The sequence below is a fragment of the Propithecus coquereli genome, unplaced genomic scaffold (genome assembly GCF_000956105.1).
Source record: "Propithecus coquereli isolate 6110/MARCELLA unplaced genomic scaffold, Pcoq_1.0 Scaffold268, whole genome shotgun sequence".
In the NCBI taxonomy this organism is placed as follows: domain Eukaryota; kingdom Metazoa; phylum Chordata; class Mammalia; order Primates; family Indriidae; genus Propithecus; species Propithecus coquereli.
In genome coordinates, this window is record NW_012148263.1 from 1,275,458 (window position 1) to 1,298,137 (window position 22,680).

General features: G+C 35.2%; 1 protein-coding gene across 2 annotated transcripts in view; it reads left to right on the top strand.

The window, feature by feature from the left end:
* PLS1 (plastin 1) overlaps positions 1 to 22,680 on the top strand; it is an 86,799-nt gene that overhangs the window by 51,276 nt on the left and 12,843 nt on the right. For both annotated transcript variants that reach the window (XM_012647421.1, XM_012647422.1), the window contains exons 6-12: positions 443 to 524; positions 7,261 to 7,426; positions 7,507 to 7,649; positions 10,074 to 10,169; positions 12,520 to 12,715; positions 17,497 to 17,575; positions 20,637 to 20,751. In XM_012647421.1, coding sequence (XP_012502875.1) covers positions 443 to 524; positions 7,261 to 7,426; positions 7,507 to 7,649; positions 10,074 to 10,169; positions 12,520 to 12,715; positions 17,497 to 17,575; positions 20,637 to 20,751 — 877 coding nt within the window. The remainder of the gene's footprint in view (positions 1 to 442; positions 525 to 7,260; positions 7,427 to 7,506; positions 7,650 to 10,073; positions 10,170 to 12,519; positions 12,716 to 17,496; positions 17,576 to 20,636; positions 20,752 to 22,680) is intronic.

Here is a 22,680-nt window from a genome sequence, read left to right on the forward strand (position 1 = left end):
AGGATTGCTTGAGCCCAGGAGTTTGAGGTTGCTGTGAGCTAGGCTGATGCCACAGCACTCTATCCTGGGCAACAGAGTGAGACTTTGTCTCAAAAAAAAAAAAAAAAGGTGAAATGCTAAGATTATTATTTCAGTGAGTGATGGATTTGTTTTAAGATAAGGTATATTTCTTAGATTTTAAAAATTAAGTTTCTGACCTGAATTACAATTTAATTTTTTTTGAGATGGAGTCTTGCTGTGTTGTCCAGGCTAGCCTCAAACTCCTGGACTCAAGCGATCCTCCCGCCTCAGCCTTCCAAGTAGCTGGGACTACATGCATATGCCAGTGTACCTGGCCTACAGTTTAATATTTTAAAGAAATGAATTGTTTTGGCTGCTTGCAAAAATAAACTAAAAATGTTTCTAGGAGTTTTAACCTAAATTATTCTCATTTTTTCTTTAGCAAAATGATCAATTTATCTGAACCAGATACAATTGATGAAAGAGCTATTAATAAGAAAAAGCTCACCCCTTTCACTATTTCTGTAAGTATTTTCCCTTTGCTTATAATCACATTACTATGCTGAGAAATATAAGACCTTTATAAGTGGAAGTTTGGGCCCAGGGAAAACCTTTAATTTGACATAATTTTGTTTTCCTGTAAATACTGGGTTTTTAGCAAATAAAAATTCAGCTGCATTTTGTAATGAATGAAATTAACAATAAAAGTACTTTGGATGGTATTCTTTATTTAAGCTAATAGTATTAAGGTTATATTACTATAATTATTGAGTTATTTTATAAATGAATACTTGTTTGATGCCAGTGTGCTTGTTGGTTGGTTAAAAAAGTAACACTTCAATTTTATCATGTTTTACCATTTCACAAAATTTTAAACTATTCTTTTTGTACCAGTTGGTTGTGTAATTGGTTTCCCCATACAGATCTGTTAAAGCGCACAGATTTATATAATATTTATCACACTTTTTCCCTCCAGATCTCTAGACCCATGGGTGAACATCAATATTTTTACTAGGTGCCAGTCACTATTCTTAAAATACTATGTGAATTACCCTTTGATCCCTCTCCCAGCAACTTTGTAATAAGGTGTATACTCTGATTTTACAGATCAGGAAACTGAGGCACTGACCACTTACATGGTTGCAGAGCCAGGATATGATCCCAGTGGTCTAGCGCCAGAGCCTATCCTCTTAATCATGATGCTATACTGCCACTCTTATGTGGTGGTAGTAATAGCAACTATTTAATGTGTGGTCACAACAGTAGCTATTAAAATTGAGCTACTCCTAACCTATTTCCTTCATTTGGCAAATGCAATCCTTGATTTTGCTAAAGTTGTTAAGTATCTTCTATAGGAAGCTAGGACCTTATGGCAGTGGTACATGGTTAGTCTTGGACTATCCAAGGGGTTCTCTTATTTCCTGTTATCTTTAAGAAGTATAGAATTGGATGTTGACTACTTGCTCTCTTGTCCCCCACTTGCCAATAATGTTGCATATCCCTAGTAGAAACTACCATTCTTGAAGAAGCCTATTTCTAATTCTAATTGTCAAAAGATTATTTTCTTTCACATCTCGTGTGAGGATCTTCATCTGATGTCCATGATTATTGAAAATATTCATATCTACTTTATTTTTAGAATATCTTATATTTAGATACAGAATTGTGTGACATGTGTCACAATTTTTTTCTGGCACCAAATCTGAGATACAGCATTACTTACTATTGTCTAAATTTATTGTTTGGTTTTACTTTTAATGCTTGTATGCAGTGCATTAGAAAATAAAGAAAGAATAGTCTGTAAATATTTTGCAATAGCTGCAGAATGGATCTGAGGGATTAAGTATTGTATGGTTTTATTTTTAGAGATTGCATTCTTCCAATATGAGTAGGGCTAATAGTCTTTAGGATGCTTGACCGAGGGTATTAATGTAGAATGAGAAAAGATTAAGGATTTTGAGAAGGGGCGGAATGTTACTATGGGTATTATATCTGTCTTGTTCAGGATTTTAGAGCTCTGGGAATGGGTTTTCTAGAAAACTATTAGTTTCACATGAAACCTTATACTGAGGAAGCCTATTTCATTTGTAAAAGATTGTAAAGATTGTGGTAATATTGTTTTTTACCTTAAAACAGTAAGTTTATGTGAGAGAATGATAAAAGAATGAAAACAATGTACAGTAGTTATGAAAGCAAGGGAGAAGGACAGATCAAGTAGTTAAGAGCAGAACTCTCATTTATGATCTTGGATACTTTTCATCTGTTTTTCTTCTATCCAATGTTCTACTGAGCTGCATTTGTGTGTTTGTTTATTACTATTGAAAGAAATAATTATATGAATAAGACTCTGGAAAACAGATGGCAGTGATTTCAGGACTCAGGAAACTAACACAGGTAATAGGAAATGGAATCTGTTCATTTCTACATGTAAAAAAAGTCCAGTGAAATGAATATACTCACATATATGCAAAGTATATATGTTTATACTTTACATATGTATACAAAAGACACATACACATGACCTTAATTTTACCTTACATAAAATTACAGTTTAAGTAGGGCAAACATTATAAATCTCTAATGGAGTAAAAGTGATGATATGTAAAACGAGGATGAAATCTGAATAATGAATCATGTCTTTATTCTTACCTAATGAGTATATAGCAATGCTTTCTAAAAATCATTAACAAAAGCGTACTTATCTTAGCCGGGCATGGTGGCACGCACCTGTAGTCCCTGAGGCAGGAGGATCCCTTGAGCTCTGGAGTTGAAGGCCAGCCTGGGTAATATAGTGAGATTTTGTCTCATAAAAAAAAAAAAAAAAGTTTACTCATCTGGAATTAACCTTCATGGGAAATGAAACTTTGCAAAGTGATATGAATTAAAACAAAGAAAACTTACAGTACATATTTGAGACTGTTAATAAAGAGTTAGATAGTTAATTCACCAAAGTAAAAGGGACAGAGAAGCCATCTAAAACAGCAGTATAAATTTTTCTACCTGGTAAAGTGGGCTTTATCTTAGGCCTAGTCAGTTCATTGATGCACAAAAAGATGGGAGAAAATAGCCGAGTAGTCCAAGATAAACTGCCAGTCTTTTACAAGTATTCCTATTAGGTGGAGTATCCTGTTTTACAGATTTAGGACTCTGAAACACAGGGAGGACCACCTGTCTTGTGTCCCAGTTGTTTGTGGTTCTCCACTGTCCTTACCTTTCCCCACCAACACAAGTCTTCAGGAAGGAAGGCTGGGCACTTAGGGCAGTGTCCATTGTAAGACTTGGATAGCAAGCTGTATATGGGGTTCTCCTGTTGCTTCTTGTTTAGAAGGTTTAGAAGTGGCTTAAGGTTTAGAAGTGGCTTTAGACAATAGTGGCCATTTTATTCCCTACTAACTTGCAGGGAAATAATGTATTTTTCAAGTAAAAACTACTATTTACTTGAAGGAAGCACATTGCAACTCCTTACTTTCAACCCATTTTTTAAAGCCAATTACTTGTAAGACATTTGATATACTTGTAAAGCAAACATTTTTTGAATAAAATTAACACCAAAAGCTGGTTCTCCTTGTTTCACCATCACAACTGTTGATAAGACAAAGCTGAGTTTACAACAGGAAAAAACACACCTGCAAAGCTTTGGGCAGTGTCCTGGAGCTGAGAAGGTGAGGGCAGCATTTGAGAAATGGAATTGTGGTTTAAGGTGGATCTTTCAATATGAGAGAGGAGTCTGATTCAGATTGGGTAAGGACCTCAATACAACAATCCAAGATTGGTAGAAAAAGCAAGGAGAGGTTTTCAAGGTGAAGAAGTCAAAGAATCTTAGGATATAAACTGTCCATTGATGTTTTCCATTGCAGAGTTAATGGATCTAGGTAGTGCCTGCAATGAAAAATCAAACCTTTTGCCTAGGCTTCATCCTGGAAGAATAAAGTCATGCTAATGAAGACAGAGGAATAATAAATTCATGCCAATGAAGACATGCAGAATAACACACAAAATCATGTTCATGTAAACAGTAAGGAGTGGTTTGTCAGTGTCTAAGCTGAGAGTAGTGATAGAAAGTTTTGGTTCTTACTAGTTATTACAATCAATTTAATGAAGTTACATACTTCTTTTGGCCCACAGTATCATGCTGTCAATTGCACATGAAATGGTTTATTGTGAAATTAATACTATTATTGGAATCACTTTCAGTCTAGTTCTTTTCCCTGCTGATGCATTCTGGGGAGTCACAACTGAAGCAAAAATCCTTTATGCTCTCAGAAGAAAAGATAGAAAAATATTAGTGGCCAAGGCTAAATTGGCAGAAGCTTTCTCTTGAAAGTTGTATTAATTTGATTTAAGGTAACTTAAAAGCATCTGAAGCTATTAAAAATCTTCTAAGATTTCCATAAAATATCTGCAATTTACTGATAGTGTTTTCATATTTATCAAGTTTCTTTGTAGTGAATTATGAGGTTATAAAGATATTAAAGGATTCTTTGGTCCTGCTGCTTTTGGGAGAACAGTATTTAAATGAACATTGCTTAGGCCGGGCGTGGTGGCTCACACCTGTAATCCTAGCACTCTGGGAGGCCGAGGTGGGAGGATTGCTTGAGCTCAGGAGTTCAAGACCAGCCTGAGCAAGAGCGAGACCTCATCTCTACTAAAAATAGAAAGAAACTGGCCAAACAAGTAAAAACAGAAAAATTTAGCCGGGCATGGTGGCGCATGCCTGTAGTCCCAGCTACCCAGGAGGCTGAGGCAGGAGGATTGCTTGAGCCCAGGAGTTTGAGGTTGCTGTGAGCTAGGCTGACGCCACGGCACTCTAGCCCAGACAACACAGTGAGACTCTGTCTCAAAAAAAAAAAAAAAAAAAAAAAGAAAATGAACATTGCTTAATATTATTATAAAAATAATTTCAAATGCTTACTTTAATCACCCCAAACTGATCCCCAAGAGATACAGCCATTTACTAGGAGCCCAGCAAGATAAATAGCTTTAGCATACTGCAAGAGAATCCACTGAAATGTTAACTGGGCTTTGAGAACCTCTGTACTTTGCTGCTGTTGTGACCAACCCATTAAGTAGTTGCTATTACTACCATCATATGAGAATGGCAGTATAGCATGCTGATTAAGAGGATGAGCTCTGGAGACCGCTGGATCATACCCTGCCTCTGCCACTGTGTAACCTACCAGTATGGTAGTTTTCTCATCTGAAAATCCATCTTCGGGCCAGGTATGGTGGCTCATACCTGTAATTTCAGTGCTTTGGGAGGCCGAGGTGGGAGGATCACTAGAGGCCAGGAGTTTGAGACCAGCCTGGGCAACACAGCGAGACCTGTCTCTACAAAGAATTTTTAAAAAATTAGGCAGGTGTGGTGGTGTACACCGGTAGCCCTAGCTATTCAGTAGGCTGAGGGGAGAAGATGGCTTGAGCCCAGGAGTTCAAAGTTACAGTGAGCTATCATCACACCACTGCACTCCAGCCTAGGTGACAGAGCAAGATCCTGCCTCAGAAAAAAAAAAAAAAAAAAAAAATCCATCTTAAGACTTACTTTTAAAATTCGCTGGAATTAAAACTGAATTGCACATCATTTTTTAAAGAAATGCTTCCAAATGAAGACTTACAGAAATGAAAATATCATCAACCCAACATTTAATAAACTGATAGTACTGAAGTTTCTAGGGGAAAGTCATTCAAATATAACATTTATATAATGTAATATAAATGTTAATAATAATTCCCTTCTCTGTCTCTTTTTGTGTATATGCAAGGCTTATACACAAAAGTGTATAGGGAAGGGAGTGACTAATTTCGTGTAGAAAGATGATTCAGGGAAATTTTTTTTTTTAATTCTTTCTATTTTTAGTAGAGATGGGGTCTCACTCTTGCTCAGGCTGGTCTCAAACTCCTGACCTCAAGCAATCTTCCCACCTCGGCCTCCCAGAGTGCTAGGATTACAGGTGTGAGCCACCACACCTGGCCTGGGGGAAATCTTAATAAAAGAGATGGTGCTTGATTTGTGGAATGAGCTTGTGACGTGAGGAAAGGGGAGTGTTACAGGCCAAGGGAAAAGGACCTTCTATTTTGGCCCAAGCATAGACTGTACATGTCGAGTGTTGGGAGATGAGGCCAGAGTCAAATCCTGAGGGTTTTTGATTATCCCCACTAAGGATTTGAACTTAACCCTCTCCTTTCCCTCTATGCCTTCATTCACTCTTACCCTTTCATCCATTTATTAATATTTTGAACACATACTATGTGCTTAAGTAGTGGGGAATCAGCTCCAAACAGATCAAAGCTCCTGCTGTTATAGAGCTCAGACTCTTAATTGGGGGAGATATAATAAGAAACAAGGAAGTATATAATATGCCAAAGAGTGATAAAGAGTAAAATAGGGAATAACAAGTAACAGCATGGGTGGGGGTGATGCTGCTATTTTGTGTAGGCTGGTCAGAGAAGGCTGCACAAATTAGGTGTATTTGAGCAGAGTCTTAAAGTATTGTGGATATTTGGGAGAAGTGTGTTCCAGGCACAGGGAACAGCAAGTTCAAAGGCCTTGTAGAGCTGGAACAGAGGGAGTGAGAGAAAATAGTGGAAGGGACAGGGAGCATTTGAAAGGTTTTAAAAGTTGGGAACACTATCAAATTTATATTTTGCTAAGATCACTGACATCAGAGATGTACTGGAGAGAGTAAGTCTAAGGATGGTCACTAGAAAGGAAGTTAGGAAACTATTGAAGAAAGGCACTGACACTTTTCAGAAGTATTTTATAAGGTGCAATTGACAGAAATTGGTGATTAGATATGAGAGGCAAGGAGCAACAAGGATTTTGTTTAGATTTCTAGCTTAGGAAGAAAGGAGACAAGAATGAAGATTGGTTCTATCAACCAAGACAGTAAATAAATAAGGAGGAGCCCATTTTAATAGGAATGAGAGGAAGACCAGGGAAGCATGGTGAAAAAATTTGTTTCAGTTTTGGACATCCTGAGTTGGAGGTACTTGTAGAATATCCAGGCGGACATAACCAAGTGCATACATAGACGTAGAGAGCTTAGAGTGGGCGCTTGGAGGAGGTGTGGGCTAGAGATACGGATTTGAAAGTCATTGGCATATACAAGTAATAGTTAAAACCATGTGGATTGTTTTTTGAGTAGTGATACTTTGGTTGTATAAATATTATGTTTAAAAATATGAGATTTCTTCAGTCTGTTGTTTCTTATAGCTAACTTCAGAAAGTACTTCTTCTCAAGTATTTTTCTTTTGGCAATTTAGGAAAATTTAAATCTGGCCCTGAATTCTGCCTCGGCCATTGGTTGTACAGTGGTCAATATTGGTGCACAGGATCTCAAAGAAGGAAAACCTCACTTGGTCTTGGGACTTCTTTGGCAGATCATCAAAGTTGGTCTTTTTGCTGATATTGAGATTTCCAGAAATGAAGGTTTGATCATAGAAATATTTACTATTCATTGACATGTAATCACTATGGAAAGAAATTACATTTCAGTATTTTCCTCTCAGCTTTGATTGCATTGCTGAATGAAGGTGAGGATCTAGAGGAGCTGATGAAGCTTTCTCCTGAGGAGTTACTGTTGCGATGGGTGAACTACCATCTGACCAATGCGGGATGGCGTACCATCAACAACTTCAGCCAAGACATTAAGGTTTATATTTTAATGTTCAAATTTGCTAGCCTCAGCAAAATTTTTTTAATTTCAAAATATTAAGGGGGTACAAATGTTTTTGTTACATGGATAGCTTTTATAATGCTTAAGTCAGGCTATAAGTGTACCCATCACCTGAATAGTGTTCATTGTACCCGTTAGGTAGGTTTTTATCCCTACTCTCCTTCCTCTCCCTCCTTCTTGATTTCCAATGAATTTTCCTTTGCTCTGTGCCCACGTGTACCCATCAGTTAGTTCCAAATTATTAGAGAGTACGTGTGGTGTTTTTCCATTCTTAAAATACTTCACTTAGGATAATGGTCTCTAGTTCCTTCCAAATTGCTGCAAAAGACATTAATTCATTTCTTTTTATGGCTGAGTAGTACTCCATGGTGTGTACTACACATTTTGTTAATCCACTCATGAATTCATAGGCACTTAGGTTGATTCCACATCTTTGTAACTGTGAATTGTGCTGCAATCAACATTCAAGTGTAGGTGTCTTTTTGATAAAATGACTTCTTTTGGATAGATACCCAGTAGTGGGATTGCTGGGTTGAATGGTAGATCTACTTTTAGTTCTTTAAGAAATCTCCATACTGTTTTCCATAGAGGTCATACTAATTTGCAGTCTCACTAACATTGTATAAGCATTCCTGTCTCTGTGCATCCACTCCAGCATCTATTGTTTTTGCACTTTTTAATAATAGCTATTCTGACAGGGATAAGGTGAGCCTCTGCAAATTAAAGCATTCTTTCCTCAACATAGGTAACCTAAACATTTGTACCCCCATAATATGCAGAAGTAAAAAAGCATTCTTTCCCATTTTATATGCCACAGGTCTACTAGATTATAATGAAGATATCAGTCCATTGATTTGGACTGAGAATTACATCTGTTTGCCGAACTGGATGCCCTTGTGGGCCCTACTAGTTCAACACTCTTAGTCCTACTTTGTCAATAAGCACCTAACAGGAAACCAAATTATCTGAAGGCACAGGGAACAAGGGATCAGTAGACAAAAGGAATCTTAAGGGATGTATCTTAGTCAAAGTAGTTTGATACACTTCCATCTCTACTGGGAGAGACTTGTCAGGGAAACTATAACATTCACTTTTGCCTAACCATAACTCTCTCACGGTCATTGCCTTGATGGGCATTGCCAAACTGAGTTCCTATAAACTTTTTTCTTCTCTGTGCTTTTGTTTTCCCCATGGTATTCAGTGCTGGCTCTAATTCTTGTTCCTTCTTTAGATATGTTACCACTTCAGTCAGGTTATGTTTTTTCCATAATGGCTTCGATGTCAGTCTCTTGCTTTGAAGTAACATTGTATTTCTCCAATTTCATCTATTGTATGCTGATTTAAAAGTTTATTTTGGGATTTTCTCCTATTCTAAATTCTCTTAAAATTCAGCTCATCAGACATTTATAAAGCCCCTCCTGTGGGGCATTATGCCCAGGGGTTACAAAGACTCAGCTCTTGGGATGTTTACCAATTATACAAGGAGACAAATATCTGGTAGATGGATATTTCAGTTATCTGTTGCTCTGTAGCAAACCATGCAAAACTTACTGGCTTAAAATAATGATTTATTATTTCTCATCATTTTGTAGCTGGGCTGGGTGGTTCCTTCTGTTTCATGTGGTTTCGATTGGGATCGCTAACTCAGTTATATTCCGCTGTCAGTTGGGCTTATCTGGAAGGTGCCCAAGGGCATCAGTCTCATGGCTGGTGCCACAGTGTTCCTCCACAAGGCTGCTTCACATGGCTTGCTTGGGCTAGCAGCAGTCAGATATAGTTGGACTTCTTAGGTGGAGGTTAACTTCAAGAGGGAAGAAGCAACAGCTCTTAAGATTTAGTCTTGGAAACCCCAGAACATCATTTTCATAGCATTCCATTGGTCAAAGTGAATCACAAGGCCAGTCCAAATTAAGGGGGAGGGGAAATACCTTCTGCCTTTTGATGCAGGAGGTACATGTATGTGTGGGGAAGAATTATGATAGCCATCTTTGGAGATGACTACATTGGATGATTTAATACAGTGTGGTCACTTTATCAAGGTGGGCAAAGGGTGCTGTACAATATAGAGGGAGGGTACTTAGTTCATTCTGGGCAACCCAGGGAAGGCTTCCAGGAGATAATGCTTGATCTGAATCTTAACTGATGCTTAAGTATACAAACAAATGATGACGGTGAAGGAGGTTATCCCCAAATGTAGGGAACAGCATTGCTGGACGCTCTGAAATGTGAAATAGCATGATATGTCCAGGAACTCACAAGTAATTCTGTATGGTTAAGCTTACTAGGTTGTTATTTCATTCTTTGAGATGGGGGCAGTTTCCTCAGTTTGAGCACTTTTTTCCTAAATTCAATGATGATTTTGTTCACTTTAAAAATGTTATTTCTGATCTTTCCTTGAAGGATTCGAGAGCCTATTTTCATCTGCTTAATCAGATTGCCCCTAAAGGTGACCGGGGAGATGGAACTGCCGTTGCCATTGACCTTTCAGGATTTAATGTGAGTGCAGTTTTAAACTTTTTTTGGTATACTGTGGTAAAATATACATATCATAAAACTTGCCATTTTTAAGTATACAGTTCGGTGGCATTCAGTACATTCATGTTGTTGTGCAACTATCACCACTTTCCATCTCTAGAATCTTCCATCATCCCGTAGTGAAATTCTGGATCCATTAAACAATAATCCCATTGTCCCCTTCCCCGGGCTCTGGTAACCACTGTTACACTTTCTGTGAATTTGACTAGCGAGTACTGTCAAATTTAGAGCACAGTTCTCTACAGGCAGCATTCCCTGGTGGAGCCCTCAGCCCTTCATTAAAGCTTGGCTTTTTGTTCTTCAGAAATTTTTTCATACCCCAGGCTCCATGTTAAGCCTTCTGGCTGTCATGACTGAAGAAAGGGAATTGCAGAATTCTGACCTTGAGTATTTGTGGAATCAGTTCTACATTCACGTTTCCCTGGTGCAATGCAACTGGAACTCACCAGGGTGCTTTTGTGACTGTCAGTCTGTACCAGGAAAAGGAGCAACAAGCTATGATTAGATTGCTAAGCAAGTGATTACCAGTTTTACTAGCTTATACTTGGAAATACACAAAATAAAAGATGGAAATTCCTAGTATTCATGGTGTAGGAAAGTCTGGTACAGATCCTTACCCACCAAAACACATTTCCTGAGAATCTCATTCTTTCAGCATAAGTTGTAAATACCAGGAATGGTTCTATCTAAACATTAAAATGTTATCAGAATATAGATCGTTTGAAAGTATGTTAAGTACTTATAGTGCAGTATCCATAATATTTGGTTTTAAAGGCAACTTGAGTCATTACTAATTATATCTCACATTATTGTAATGAAATATCTCAGAAACAGTATTGCAAATTATGTCAAGTTTGCAAATTAGTCAAAAAATTAAGAACTTAAACTTATGGAAGATTTTGAATATATTCAAAAGTGAATAGACATATTTTACTAAACTACTATGTACTCATCCTGCAGTTTCAACATCTGTTAACTCATTGTCAACCTTATCTCATTTATTCCCTACCTGTTTCCCTCCTCTCCTGTATTATTTTGAAGCAAATCCTAGACATCATACCGTTTCATTGATAAATATTTCAATATGTATTTCTGAGATAATACACTTTTTTAGTATTAAAAATTACCTTATACCTAAAAAAGTTAACAATATGTAATATAATCAAAATATCTAGTCAACGTTGACATTTCCAATTGCCCCATAAATGTCAAATTTTCTTTTCATAGTGTATTTGAATTAAGATCTAAGTAAGGTCCACATATTGTGATTTGTTGATGTCTCCCTTGGTCACTTTTCATTGTTTAATAATATTGAATTTATCATTTTCTCTGATTTCATTTGCATTTTTACTTTTTTGCAACTGTGGTGGACAGAATTAGATAGCTTATAATCGTTGGTCATGATATACTCTTATCATGGGGCCGTGCATGCCTCTTTTTATTTTGTTTGTGGTTGTTTCTTTTGAAGTTGTAATAAGCTGCACAAACCCTCAATCCAACAAGAAAACTAAGACCTTGATATTAATTTGCACTTAGCTGTGCAGTTCTTCTCTATTCCATCTCTGCCTCATCCCAATGTGGTAACCACCATCTGCAATCTTGTGTTCATTGTTCTTTTGCTTTTCTTTTCATACAGTTTCCCTTCATCCACATATATTCCTTACAAAATTAAATTTTTTATTTTACTTTTTAACTGTACGTAAAGATATCATGTACTTAAATTTCTAGTACTTATTTTTGAACTTATATCTCTAAGTCACCCATACTGTTGTATATCATTGTGTGAATATACCAATTCATTCATTTACTCTTCTGTTTATATTTGGCTTGTTTCATTTGTTTCCAGGATTTTGCAATTATGACAGGTGCAGTTCCTTTTGATTTTATTAATTTTTATATGTATCCCAACTTGTTTTTCATTGAGAAAAGAGTCTACTAGAAATATCACTCAGTGTAGAATGGGTGTGACAACTGAGCTTGTTACCCGGAGGGCTCTCTCCTAGCTGGCCTTGAACAAGTTACCTATGATTTTACCAGTAGGAGTTTATCGATACAATATTTGGGTTTTGTTGACTATTTCAGCAATAAGGGTGATATATAACTCTGTGATTCCAGCAAGAATACTCACAGACTTGTTCTTTTTGATCTAAAAGAAATGGGGAAGGTAATTTGGAATTCCTGCATATTCTCCTCTTATTTTGAGTTGTTATTATTTGCAGAAAAGTAATTTCCTTTAAGTATTTTTGCCAGTAAAAAATTATGCCAATCAAAAATTCAGTTGTGACCATTTTTGTTTCATTTTATTGTTTAGGAGAAAAATGACCTGAAGCGTGCTGAATTCATGCTTCAAGAAGCAGACAAACTGGGCTGCAGACAGTTTGTTACTCCTGCAGATGTGGTTTCAGGCAATCCTAAACTTAATTTAGCCTTTGTAGCTAATCTGTTTAACACATACCCCTGCCTACACAAGCCTGATAATAACGACATCGATATAAATTTATTGGAAGGTATGTCTTTCTACCTTTGACTCACTATATTTATCTTCTTATGGTATTGCCCTACTTCACTGTCAGAGCTAGGGGATTTGTGGTAGGAGATGCAATTTAGTGTGTGTAGGCATGTGCATCCATTAAAAAACTGCAGTTTTAGAAAGTGGTTGTTGGTTTTGGTTAAAAGAGAATACTGGGGTAAATCTTATCTGTCATTTCTCCCTAAGAGGTTAGTGAAAACTATTAGACATTTAAAATATTCTCATAAATGATGACATAACATAACTTGACCATCAATATGGACAATGAATTATCTATTGGAAAAAATAATTTGTAGCTTTTTTTCCTCCTTTGAAAGCTCCAGTTTGACTTGAGTATTGTTCTCTTTTTAATGTTTTTAGTGTACATGAAAAAAATTACAGTATTCATTACTTGTCTTGTGTGTGGTCTATCATTATCTGTCTCATAATATATAATACTTTCCTATTTTGCTTCGTGAAATGCAGATTTGACCCCTCCTAATGTAGGTACTGTATTTAGTAGTTTTCTATACTCTATATTCATTCTGAATGTTTTTTATTAGTACCATTTATTCTTTCCATCTGTGTTGATATTTTATTTTTTGCATTGTTCATGCTGTGTTATTTCTGTCTTAATATGCCCATAGAATGAATGACTACAAGCAAAGAACACAAACGAAGCTTAATTAGAATAGCAGAGCAAGGCTTTGATTATGTAAAATCTCTACCTAATTTGCCTTCTATAATGATGGGATATTGTAGTTGTAAACACATTAGAAATCAGTTTTGACAATTGGACTTCATGATTTAATGTAAACTCTTTATTCCTTTCCTGTAATAAACTTTTATCACAAATAATCTTTGAAAGGATTCATTTAGGTTCCATAACATTATTTTGTATCATTTAGCTATATTACATTTATTGAATGTCATCAAAGCTTACAATATATGAATGGTCATAATGATAAAAACATTCTCAATATGTGGTTCTTTCTCCTTATCTTTATTTCCCAGCTTTTCTTTTCTTTTTTCTTTCTTTCTCTCTCTCCTTCCTTCCTTCCTTCTCCCTTCCCTCCGCTCTTTCCTTCCCTCCCTTCCCTCCTTCTTTCCTTCTCCCTTTCCTCCTCTCTTTCCCTCCCTGCCTCCCTCCCTTCCTTCCTTTTTCCTTTCATTCTCACACCCTAACCCACTTGCATACCAACACCCACATTAGTATCAGAACTAAAAGTAAAAATAGTGGCAGCGGTAATGGCAGTTGTTGGAGGGAGACGTAGTTGTCAGAAGAGGCTAACCCTCAGATTTTCTCTCTAGTTGCCCTGGTTTGGAGAAAGTAGAGATTCTTCTTGGTAGGGAGAATTTGAGGTTGCAGTGTTCATCCTCTCACATAACCCACCCTTGCTCCCTTGTTCCCCACTGAGACAGAACAAGGAAATTAGTTTCATGATCTTTTTCTCTGACTGCCACAACCAGAATTCCAACGTTCTTGTTACTTCATAATTACAGTTTTGTGATTAATGAAAAAAGTTTCAGATTTAACAAATATATTCTTTGAAGAATATGATTGATTAAATTCATTCTTCCTGAAGGTCTAGTAAAATAAAGACTATGTTCTCTATATAGATATGTAACTGAGAGGGAAAACAGAGAAAAATGTAGGTTTTTCAGCTGAGAGAAATTTAGAGTGAGAGATTAGAACTTGAAAAAAAAATTAAGCAAAAAGGAAGATTGCTAAGTTTTTATCAGTCTGGAAAATTTCAAAATCCCTCTGTGTCAGTAAGAAGGCATTGTTTAGAGTGGCATATTAAAAATGATCTGCTTTTTATAGTCACTGAATTCTTGCTAGATATCTTTCCAACTTGCTCGCTCCCCTATTTGTCATGTTTGAATTCTTTTGCTAGTGTTCAGCATGCTTTTGAAATTTTTCAGTGTGAATGGGATTGCTAAATATTTCCATTAGTATTTATTATATTTTTTAAGAAGATAAAGTGGGAAATATTTATCAATCATCTTTAATGAGAACATATGTATATCCTGATACATCTGCCAAAAATGTATTGGACTTTGACTGTCATTGGAGTATTTTCCTCTGTAAATTTGTGTTTTTATATATCCTCATGAAATTCGAAGCCTGACCATATCACATCCCAAATACATGTATTAGTATGTCCTCACTGGCAGAGAATTTTATCTTTAGAGAATTAAAAGCCCAATTAGATATTAAATCTTTATATCAAATTGAGCCAAATATGTGGGCTATGTATAGAGAGATCATCTCAGAATTTATTTGTGATGACAAAGTACACAGGTCACAGAATTAGATTTTGTTCAAATCATAGTTCTACCATTTAATTTCTGAGTAACTTCTATGAGCCTTGGCTTCCTCATGTATAAAGCAGGACTAATAATACTTATTTTGAAGAGTTACAGAGCAAGTTAAATGTGATCATGAATGAAGGAGTTTAACATACAGTATTTATTAATGGTCAGAAGGAGGAAAGCAGTTAATACATCACAGCACATTTAGCAAGTGTTAAATGTTAGTTCCTTTTTTCCCCTCTTAGTAGCCTACTTTTAATATATTTGTTATTTTTATTAAAACTTTTATCATTTGTAGATGTCAATTTGACCCTGCAAATGAAAGGAATGTTTTATAGTTCTTTCTATGTTGCATATCAGCAATTAAAATCTTACTTCTGAGATTGCTTTAGTTGTCTGTAATCCAAACAACATTTGCCAATCTGGAATACATATGTTTTTGTAATGCTTTACCATGGCTCTTGCAAAAATGCATAGTGCTGCTAGCTTAGAGCATTTATTTACCAAGACATCTTGAAATGGTATTAGATAAATAAATGCTGACTTATAAAATCTATTTTACTTTCTAGGTATCAAAAATTAAAATGATAATTATAAAATTAGTTGAGAACAATAGGAAGAAATATGAGCCTCTGAAGATAGTTTCAGAACTCAAAATGCAAGTTTATTATCTTTTTAGATATTATTCACTTATCATGAAGTTCAACAGAATTAGGATATTTTAATTAAAAATTAAGCCATTGTGACACTCAATCTTTGTAATTTTAAGACATAATTTGGATTTTCCTAGCTGCAAATAATGTAAAAATTCTCTAATTACTAGAAAAATTTTATATATACAGCATCATAACAGATAGTAATAGAGAAACAACTAAAAGGTAAATCTAAGTCACATGCATCAAACTATTAATCATAGTATGCTTATATTTATGTCACCTTGGGGAGAGTACACAGATTTAATTTGCACCTGTTTAATAGCTCCTACAAACAAGGCAGGCATGGAGCCTAGAAATATTTAGTTTTCACTTGGTTCTTTTCAAAAAAGATTCTCATGTAGATTATAAAGTGGTTGTGGCAGATACAACAGACTGATCAGTTACCTTTAATGCAGACTAGAGGGAATAAAATTTAAGCAAATTATATGGCTATGTAATTTAATAGAGTAAGAATTAAAGCTGATTCTGGGAAAGCCATTAGATAATGGCATTGAAAACCACATGAACATACTGTGGGCAGTTTATTTCCTGAACAGTTGGCACAAATAACAGAATCCTTTAGATCCGGCAAGGTTTTGTTTCCCATTGTTGGTGTGCAGGTTTATACAATCTGTGGCACTTAGTATGAAGACGACTGTAAGGATGGGTCTATAGGAATGGGCCCCCAAAGCTCAGATGGTTATAGATTTATATGCCAAATTGTCCTGTGAGTCTCACATGGGCCAAAGTCTAGAGAGTGACCTGAACTTGCTTATGACTTAGAAGTGATGAATGGTGTAAATATTTCAGTTTCAGGAGTTTGGTGAAAAGTTATAGACCATGCCATTCCACTGTCCCCTAACTTTGCTGAGGAACAAACAATATTATAGTCATTTAGGAATATTTGCAATCAAGAGATGATTAGAAAGCAGATGTGGCAGAAAGAACCCACATCCCTGCCCACTTTATGGTGCACCATAACCCATTTCCCATATAGATGGTGTAAGCACTGCTATGAAGGGAATGGTAGGGTTATCATAGGTGAAATACTAGTTAGTGCCTGCAGGAGTTATCTCTCTGAGGTGATCTTTAATGTCCAGGAACTTACTATGATGAAATGTGTTTTTCTCTTAGTACCCTGTGTGGGCTCTGTCTTCCTTGTGCATTTTCAAGTAGCGAAAATCTAAAATTACTCTGTAAGCCTGGAAAATAGTTACATCTCCCTCACTGCCTGTCTTTATATTACCTGTAATCCTCTCTCCCGTTCATTGTTTGGTATAATTAAAGTACAGATTTGTGTGCCAGAAACTTTCCTGTGTAAAACCATAATCTGTACAAATTTAGAAACACTGCATGGGGAAAGAGGTAGAGCTTTTCTATTTCTGTTTAATGTGCTGATGTTACCCTGACTGCTAAAAGATTTTGTTTTATTAACGTCTAGCCAGTCCCTTTTGTATCTATTCATAACTGACCACATAAGCTTAACTGTTACGTTTCTAGACAGAGAAACCTGTGTGTGACTCAGTAGTTTACAGACATTAAATAAGGGAATCTAGAAGGAGGTATCTAGAGCAAATGGAGGCTTCCTAGACAGTGGGAAAGAAGGGACTTTGGCAGTAAGAGATTTTTTTTTTCCTAAAGAAACTATAGTATCTAAAGAACCATGGCAAAGTTTATATGGCTATTTTGTACCTGCCAGAATGGTTTAACATATAGTTCCTGATTCTTTTTGTCCTGATTCATCAGTGTGAACTTGTGTCTACTCTAGGAGAGAGCAAGGAAGAGAGGACATTTCGTAACTGGATGAATTCCTTGGGAGTCAACCCATATATTAATCATTTGTACAGGTAAATATTTTGTTTCAGTTTTACTGTCAGGGTTCAACTTTTCAAGTTTCAAACTGTAGGTATGGATTTTGCATGAGAATATTTTCTCAAATCATAAGAATTTTAGCCAACTTTTAGAGTTTCAGAATGCTAGAAACTGGCAATACAATGGATTTTAAAAGAAAGCTATTACTTAAAAATAAGAATATGATAATAGTTATAATTTTTGTGATATAAATAAATCAGTAAAGAGACTCCTTACTCTAATAGATATTGATTATGAAAATTACTTCAACTTTAACAGATTAGAATAACAGTTAATACTTGATTAATTATTCTTACCATTCTATCAATATTTTTCATAAGTTGCTTTTTCATTTATTTTTGCCAAAACCTAATTATTCCATAATTTTTGTGTATATTTCTAATTTGTAGAAATAATTGTTTTCTCTGAGTAATTATTATTATCTCATTCTTTCTTGTTTAAAAATGACAACATATTAATAACATTGGTAGGGCTAAGAAAATATTTTAGTAAATCATTTCCTGGGCTGTCTGGTAGTGCCAGCAATCTCTTTCTAAGTGTGGATAAGAGGAAAACCTTTCTTCTCTCTTTATTATACGGTCTACCAGCCTGCCTTGAAAAAATGCAAAAGAACTCAACTTTAGCTAGTTAAAAATTTTTTTAAAGAGGTCTAATTAACTAAGTCTATTAATAATTTACATATCAAGGAAATTCCTTAAAGAAGATTAACTAAATTCTTATTTAAATATGAACTGAAGATTAATGTCACAACAGACAAAGTTCACTGGGTGAGGTTTTATGATGCAGTAATTTCTGCTCCTTGGTGTATACTCAAAATATTCTTCAAAATTTAAAACCAGTTTTGCTTTATTATGGTAACTGGCTTTGATGTGATCCATATTTATAAAGCTCTTGAAGAACATGTAAATTCCAGCAAAAGGAGAAGAGATGTACATGAATTAGAATGGAGCTACTGTTATAGTAGCAGGGCAGTTAAAACTCAAATATTGGAGGTGAGGAGGGATTTGATCTTTATGAATTGATGTGAAAGAATATAATACATAGTAGAGAGAAAAGAACAATAGGTCTTTTGTTTAAAAATTGAGTTTGTAGTTATTTGTATATGAATTTTTAAAGAAAATCTGGAGAGGTACATAACAAAGTATGCAACCTGGGTAGTAGGAGTGGAGAACAGTCATGAGACTTTTATTCTAATCTTAGTAACTTAAATATGGTTTCAATTTTTTTTTTTTTTTACAATGAGCATGTTGTAATTCTTCTATAATTAAAGAGTAAATTCAAACTAGATTAAGATTTGTTGAGACTTAAGATTACTATTTTATAAATGTCAACAACACTAGAGTTCTCTACGGGTAATAGTGGAGAAGAGAATTGACGAAATCTTTTAGTTAAAGATAACTGATTATAGTTATACCGATCTTGAAATGCTAGCACAGGGCTTCTAGGCACATGTAATTTTTTCCTTGGGAAAGAGACTGTTACTTTCAGAAAATTCTCAAAAATAACATAACCTTAAAGAGAGCCATTGGATATAGAAAATAGCCAGATATCTATTTAATAGTTGGCACTAGAACCACATGTCCATGAATTTGTGTCTGGGTCATATTCCTACAACTACCCCTAAGCACTTTTAGCTTCCCACCTACAGTATACCCAGCCCATACCAAAGGAACTAGAATAATTTATATTGATTTTCATTGAAAAGTCTCTTCTCTAAACAAGTTACTAAATATATTTCAAGAACTATTAGTCATAGAGTTTTTCTATGACCAGTTCATTCTAGAACTAATCTTGAAGTCTCTGGAAATCATTTCAACTCTCTGGGCCTCAGTTTTCCTATTTACAAAACATGAACAACAATACCACACTACACAGGAATAAGAATGAATTCATTTAAAGTAAAAGAGAAAAATTTGTGAAACAGATAAGATTCCAGAACCTATACAAATACTTTAGTGATTCTTTTTTTTAATATAAAATGTTCCATGTGCTTATAGATAACCTAATCAGATCTTAAATACCTTCATATTAGACTTTTTCCCTCCATCACTCAGCATTGGGCCTGGCCCCCTTCGCTGCTATATGATGTGTGCTCAGAGAATGCAAAGTAACTTTAATATGAACCTTAGCAAAACATAACTTAGTGGATAAGCTGTTGGAGGAGAAAAGCCACATAATACATCACAGAGCTAGCAATTTAAAAGATCAGTTGCTATTGCATTATGTCCTTAGCATACAGAATTGAAAAGACTGTATAGACATACTTTAAGCTTCCCAGAACATATTTTTCTGAATCCAAATAGTATTTTTACTTTGAGAATTCCTATTTGATCAATTCCTCCTCTTAACTCTCATTATTGAACATGAACAGCTGCCTACTGAGTAGCTATGGTGATTTTATTATAATTATTTTTAAAAAGTACTTAAAAATTGTAATATATAAGTAATACTGAACTCATTCTCACTATATAAGTTTCAGGAAATACGTAAGTATGTAGAATAAAATAAAACGTAATTTCTCCCCTACGCTTCTCATTCTCCATTTTTCCTGCCCAGAGGTAATCGCTATTAATACTCCTTAGCACATATAGGTGTATAAATACATTTGACTCTAAGTTTTTTAAAAAATAAATGAGATCAAACTGTGTGAAGTATTCTGCCACTTGCTTTTTAAAACTTAATCTGTCTTGCAAAGCTTTTCTTATCAGTACATAGAGATCTATCTTATTATGTCTAATGGGAGCCCAGGAGCTCACAGTATGAATAGTTTATTCAATAGTCCCCTACTGCTAGGCATTTGTTTGTAAATTTATAAAAACGGTGGCAGTGAATGTCCTTGCATATTTATCTTTGTAAACATTTACGAAAAAATTTTGGACAGATTCTTAGATTGGAAGTTCTATGTCCTGTCATTCTTAAGTGTTAAATGACCTTGTTTTTAAACATGTAAGTTCATTTTCAGTGTACTTAATAAAATTAGGTAGTATGAATACTAACATTTACTCCTCCTTTATCCCCTTTTCCTTCCTGTTTTAGTGACCTTGCAGATGCTTTAGTGATCTTTCAGCTCTATGAAATGATCCGAGTGCCAGTCAACTGGAGCCATGTCAACAAACCTCCATATCCTGCTCTTGGAGGGAACATGAAGAAGGTGAATGAAATGATGACCATGAAAATATTATTGTTATTCTCATATAAAACAGGACTTAAGAGTTTCATAAGCCTTGGTAAAGTGTGGTCTGTCCCCATACCAAAAAAGTTTAATAGCCGTTTTACAAATGTGCTTTAATAAACGTTTGGAAAGATGAACGCAGTCCCCTCAGTCAGCCACTTTATATAACTACTTTCATCTTTAGCAAGTTGTAGTACTTAATATTCGTTGAGATGTACCATCATTATACTCTTATTTTATAATTTCAATAACTTGCTGAATTTTTATTGGTTATCACTCATTTATTCAATAGATATTTATCAATTACCTATTACCTGTACAGAATGTTATGCAAAATATAAAAAAGTACAAGGCATGGAGTTGGTCCTCAGGAAGGCTTAAAGAAATTAGGGAGATAAGATATGTTGCAAACAACTAAAATACAGTGCAGCATATGCAAAAGTGAATATTATGAGCTCTAAGGAAGAAAACTCAATAGCTACTGAAATGATGATAGCAAAAAGGGAAAGCAACATGACTGAACAGTTCATAGAACAAGAGTTACAGGAAATCTTTCTAAAATCAGTTTGGTAATACATGTCAGTAATCTTCAAAAAATCCTTTGACCTAATACTTTCACTTCTTTTCATCTGCCCTAATGAAAAACCAGAAAAACAAGTTGTATGGCAAAGTACTAATCACAGCAATGTTTATAGAACAAAAAAGAAAACAACTTAGTTGTTAATAAAGGGTTAATAAATTGATATACCTGTAAGATGAAGTAAAGTGTGCCATTGCTTTAGTAACAGTGACATGGAAATGAGCAAGATACAAAATTGTATATATACATGACATGAATCTAATTTGTTTAAAATACAGAAAACACACAGATGCAAAGTGGAATTCTAGTCATTCTTCCATATTTCTAGAATGAACATGTATTTATAGACTTTGCAATTTAAAAAAAGTTTAAAAAAGACTTTTAAAAGGAAATATATCACAGCGGTTCATGCCTGTATCCTAGCACTTTGGGAGGCTGAGGCAGGTGGCTTGCTTGAGCCTAGGAGTTCAAGGCCAGCCTGAGCAAGAGCAAGACCCTGTATGTACAAAAAATAGAAAAATCAGCCGGGTGTTGTGGTATGAGTCTCTAGTCCCAGCTACTGGGGAGGCTGAGGTGGGAGGATTGCTTGAGCCCAGGAGTTTGAGGTTGCAGTGAGCTATGAATGATGACACCACTGCACTGCAGCCTGGGTGACATAGCGAGACCCTGTATCAAAAACACAAACAAGAAAAAGGAAATACATCATAATATTAAAAGTAGTTAAATGGTATAATTATAAGAGATTTATATTCATATTTTTCAGCATTTCTAGTGGTTGGACTGCCTGCATTTTTAATTTCATTTGATTTTCCTATAATTCTTTTCATGGGAGTAGAATTCAGAAAATTTTGTTGACTAATTTCACGTAAGTTTTTTCTTTAAAATTTCAGATGCAAAATGTAACAGGAAAACAGAAATTGAGCCATTCATTATACCTGGAATTTTATGTTAGTTACAAAATGTCACAAATGAATCATGCAGAATGCTTCCTTTCAACAAATACTGTTTATAGAATGAAACATAAAACCTGAAATACATTCAAGATGTTTAAAAAATGAGCAAGTAATACTTTCATGACATATCACAGGGAATTATTTTATGGAATTTGGGTAATTATCAATAGACATCACTTTCCTTCACTTACAAAGTTCATAAAGCTGCACCATTAAAATAGGCTTCCTCAGCCTGGGCAACATAGTGAGACCCCATCTTTAAAAAATTAAAAAAAAAAAAATTAGCTGGGTATGGTAGTGCCTGTAGTCCCAGCTACTTAGGAGGCTGAGGCAGGGAGGATCACTTGAGTCCAGGAGTTTGAGACTAGCCTGGGT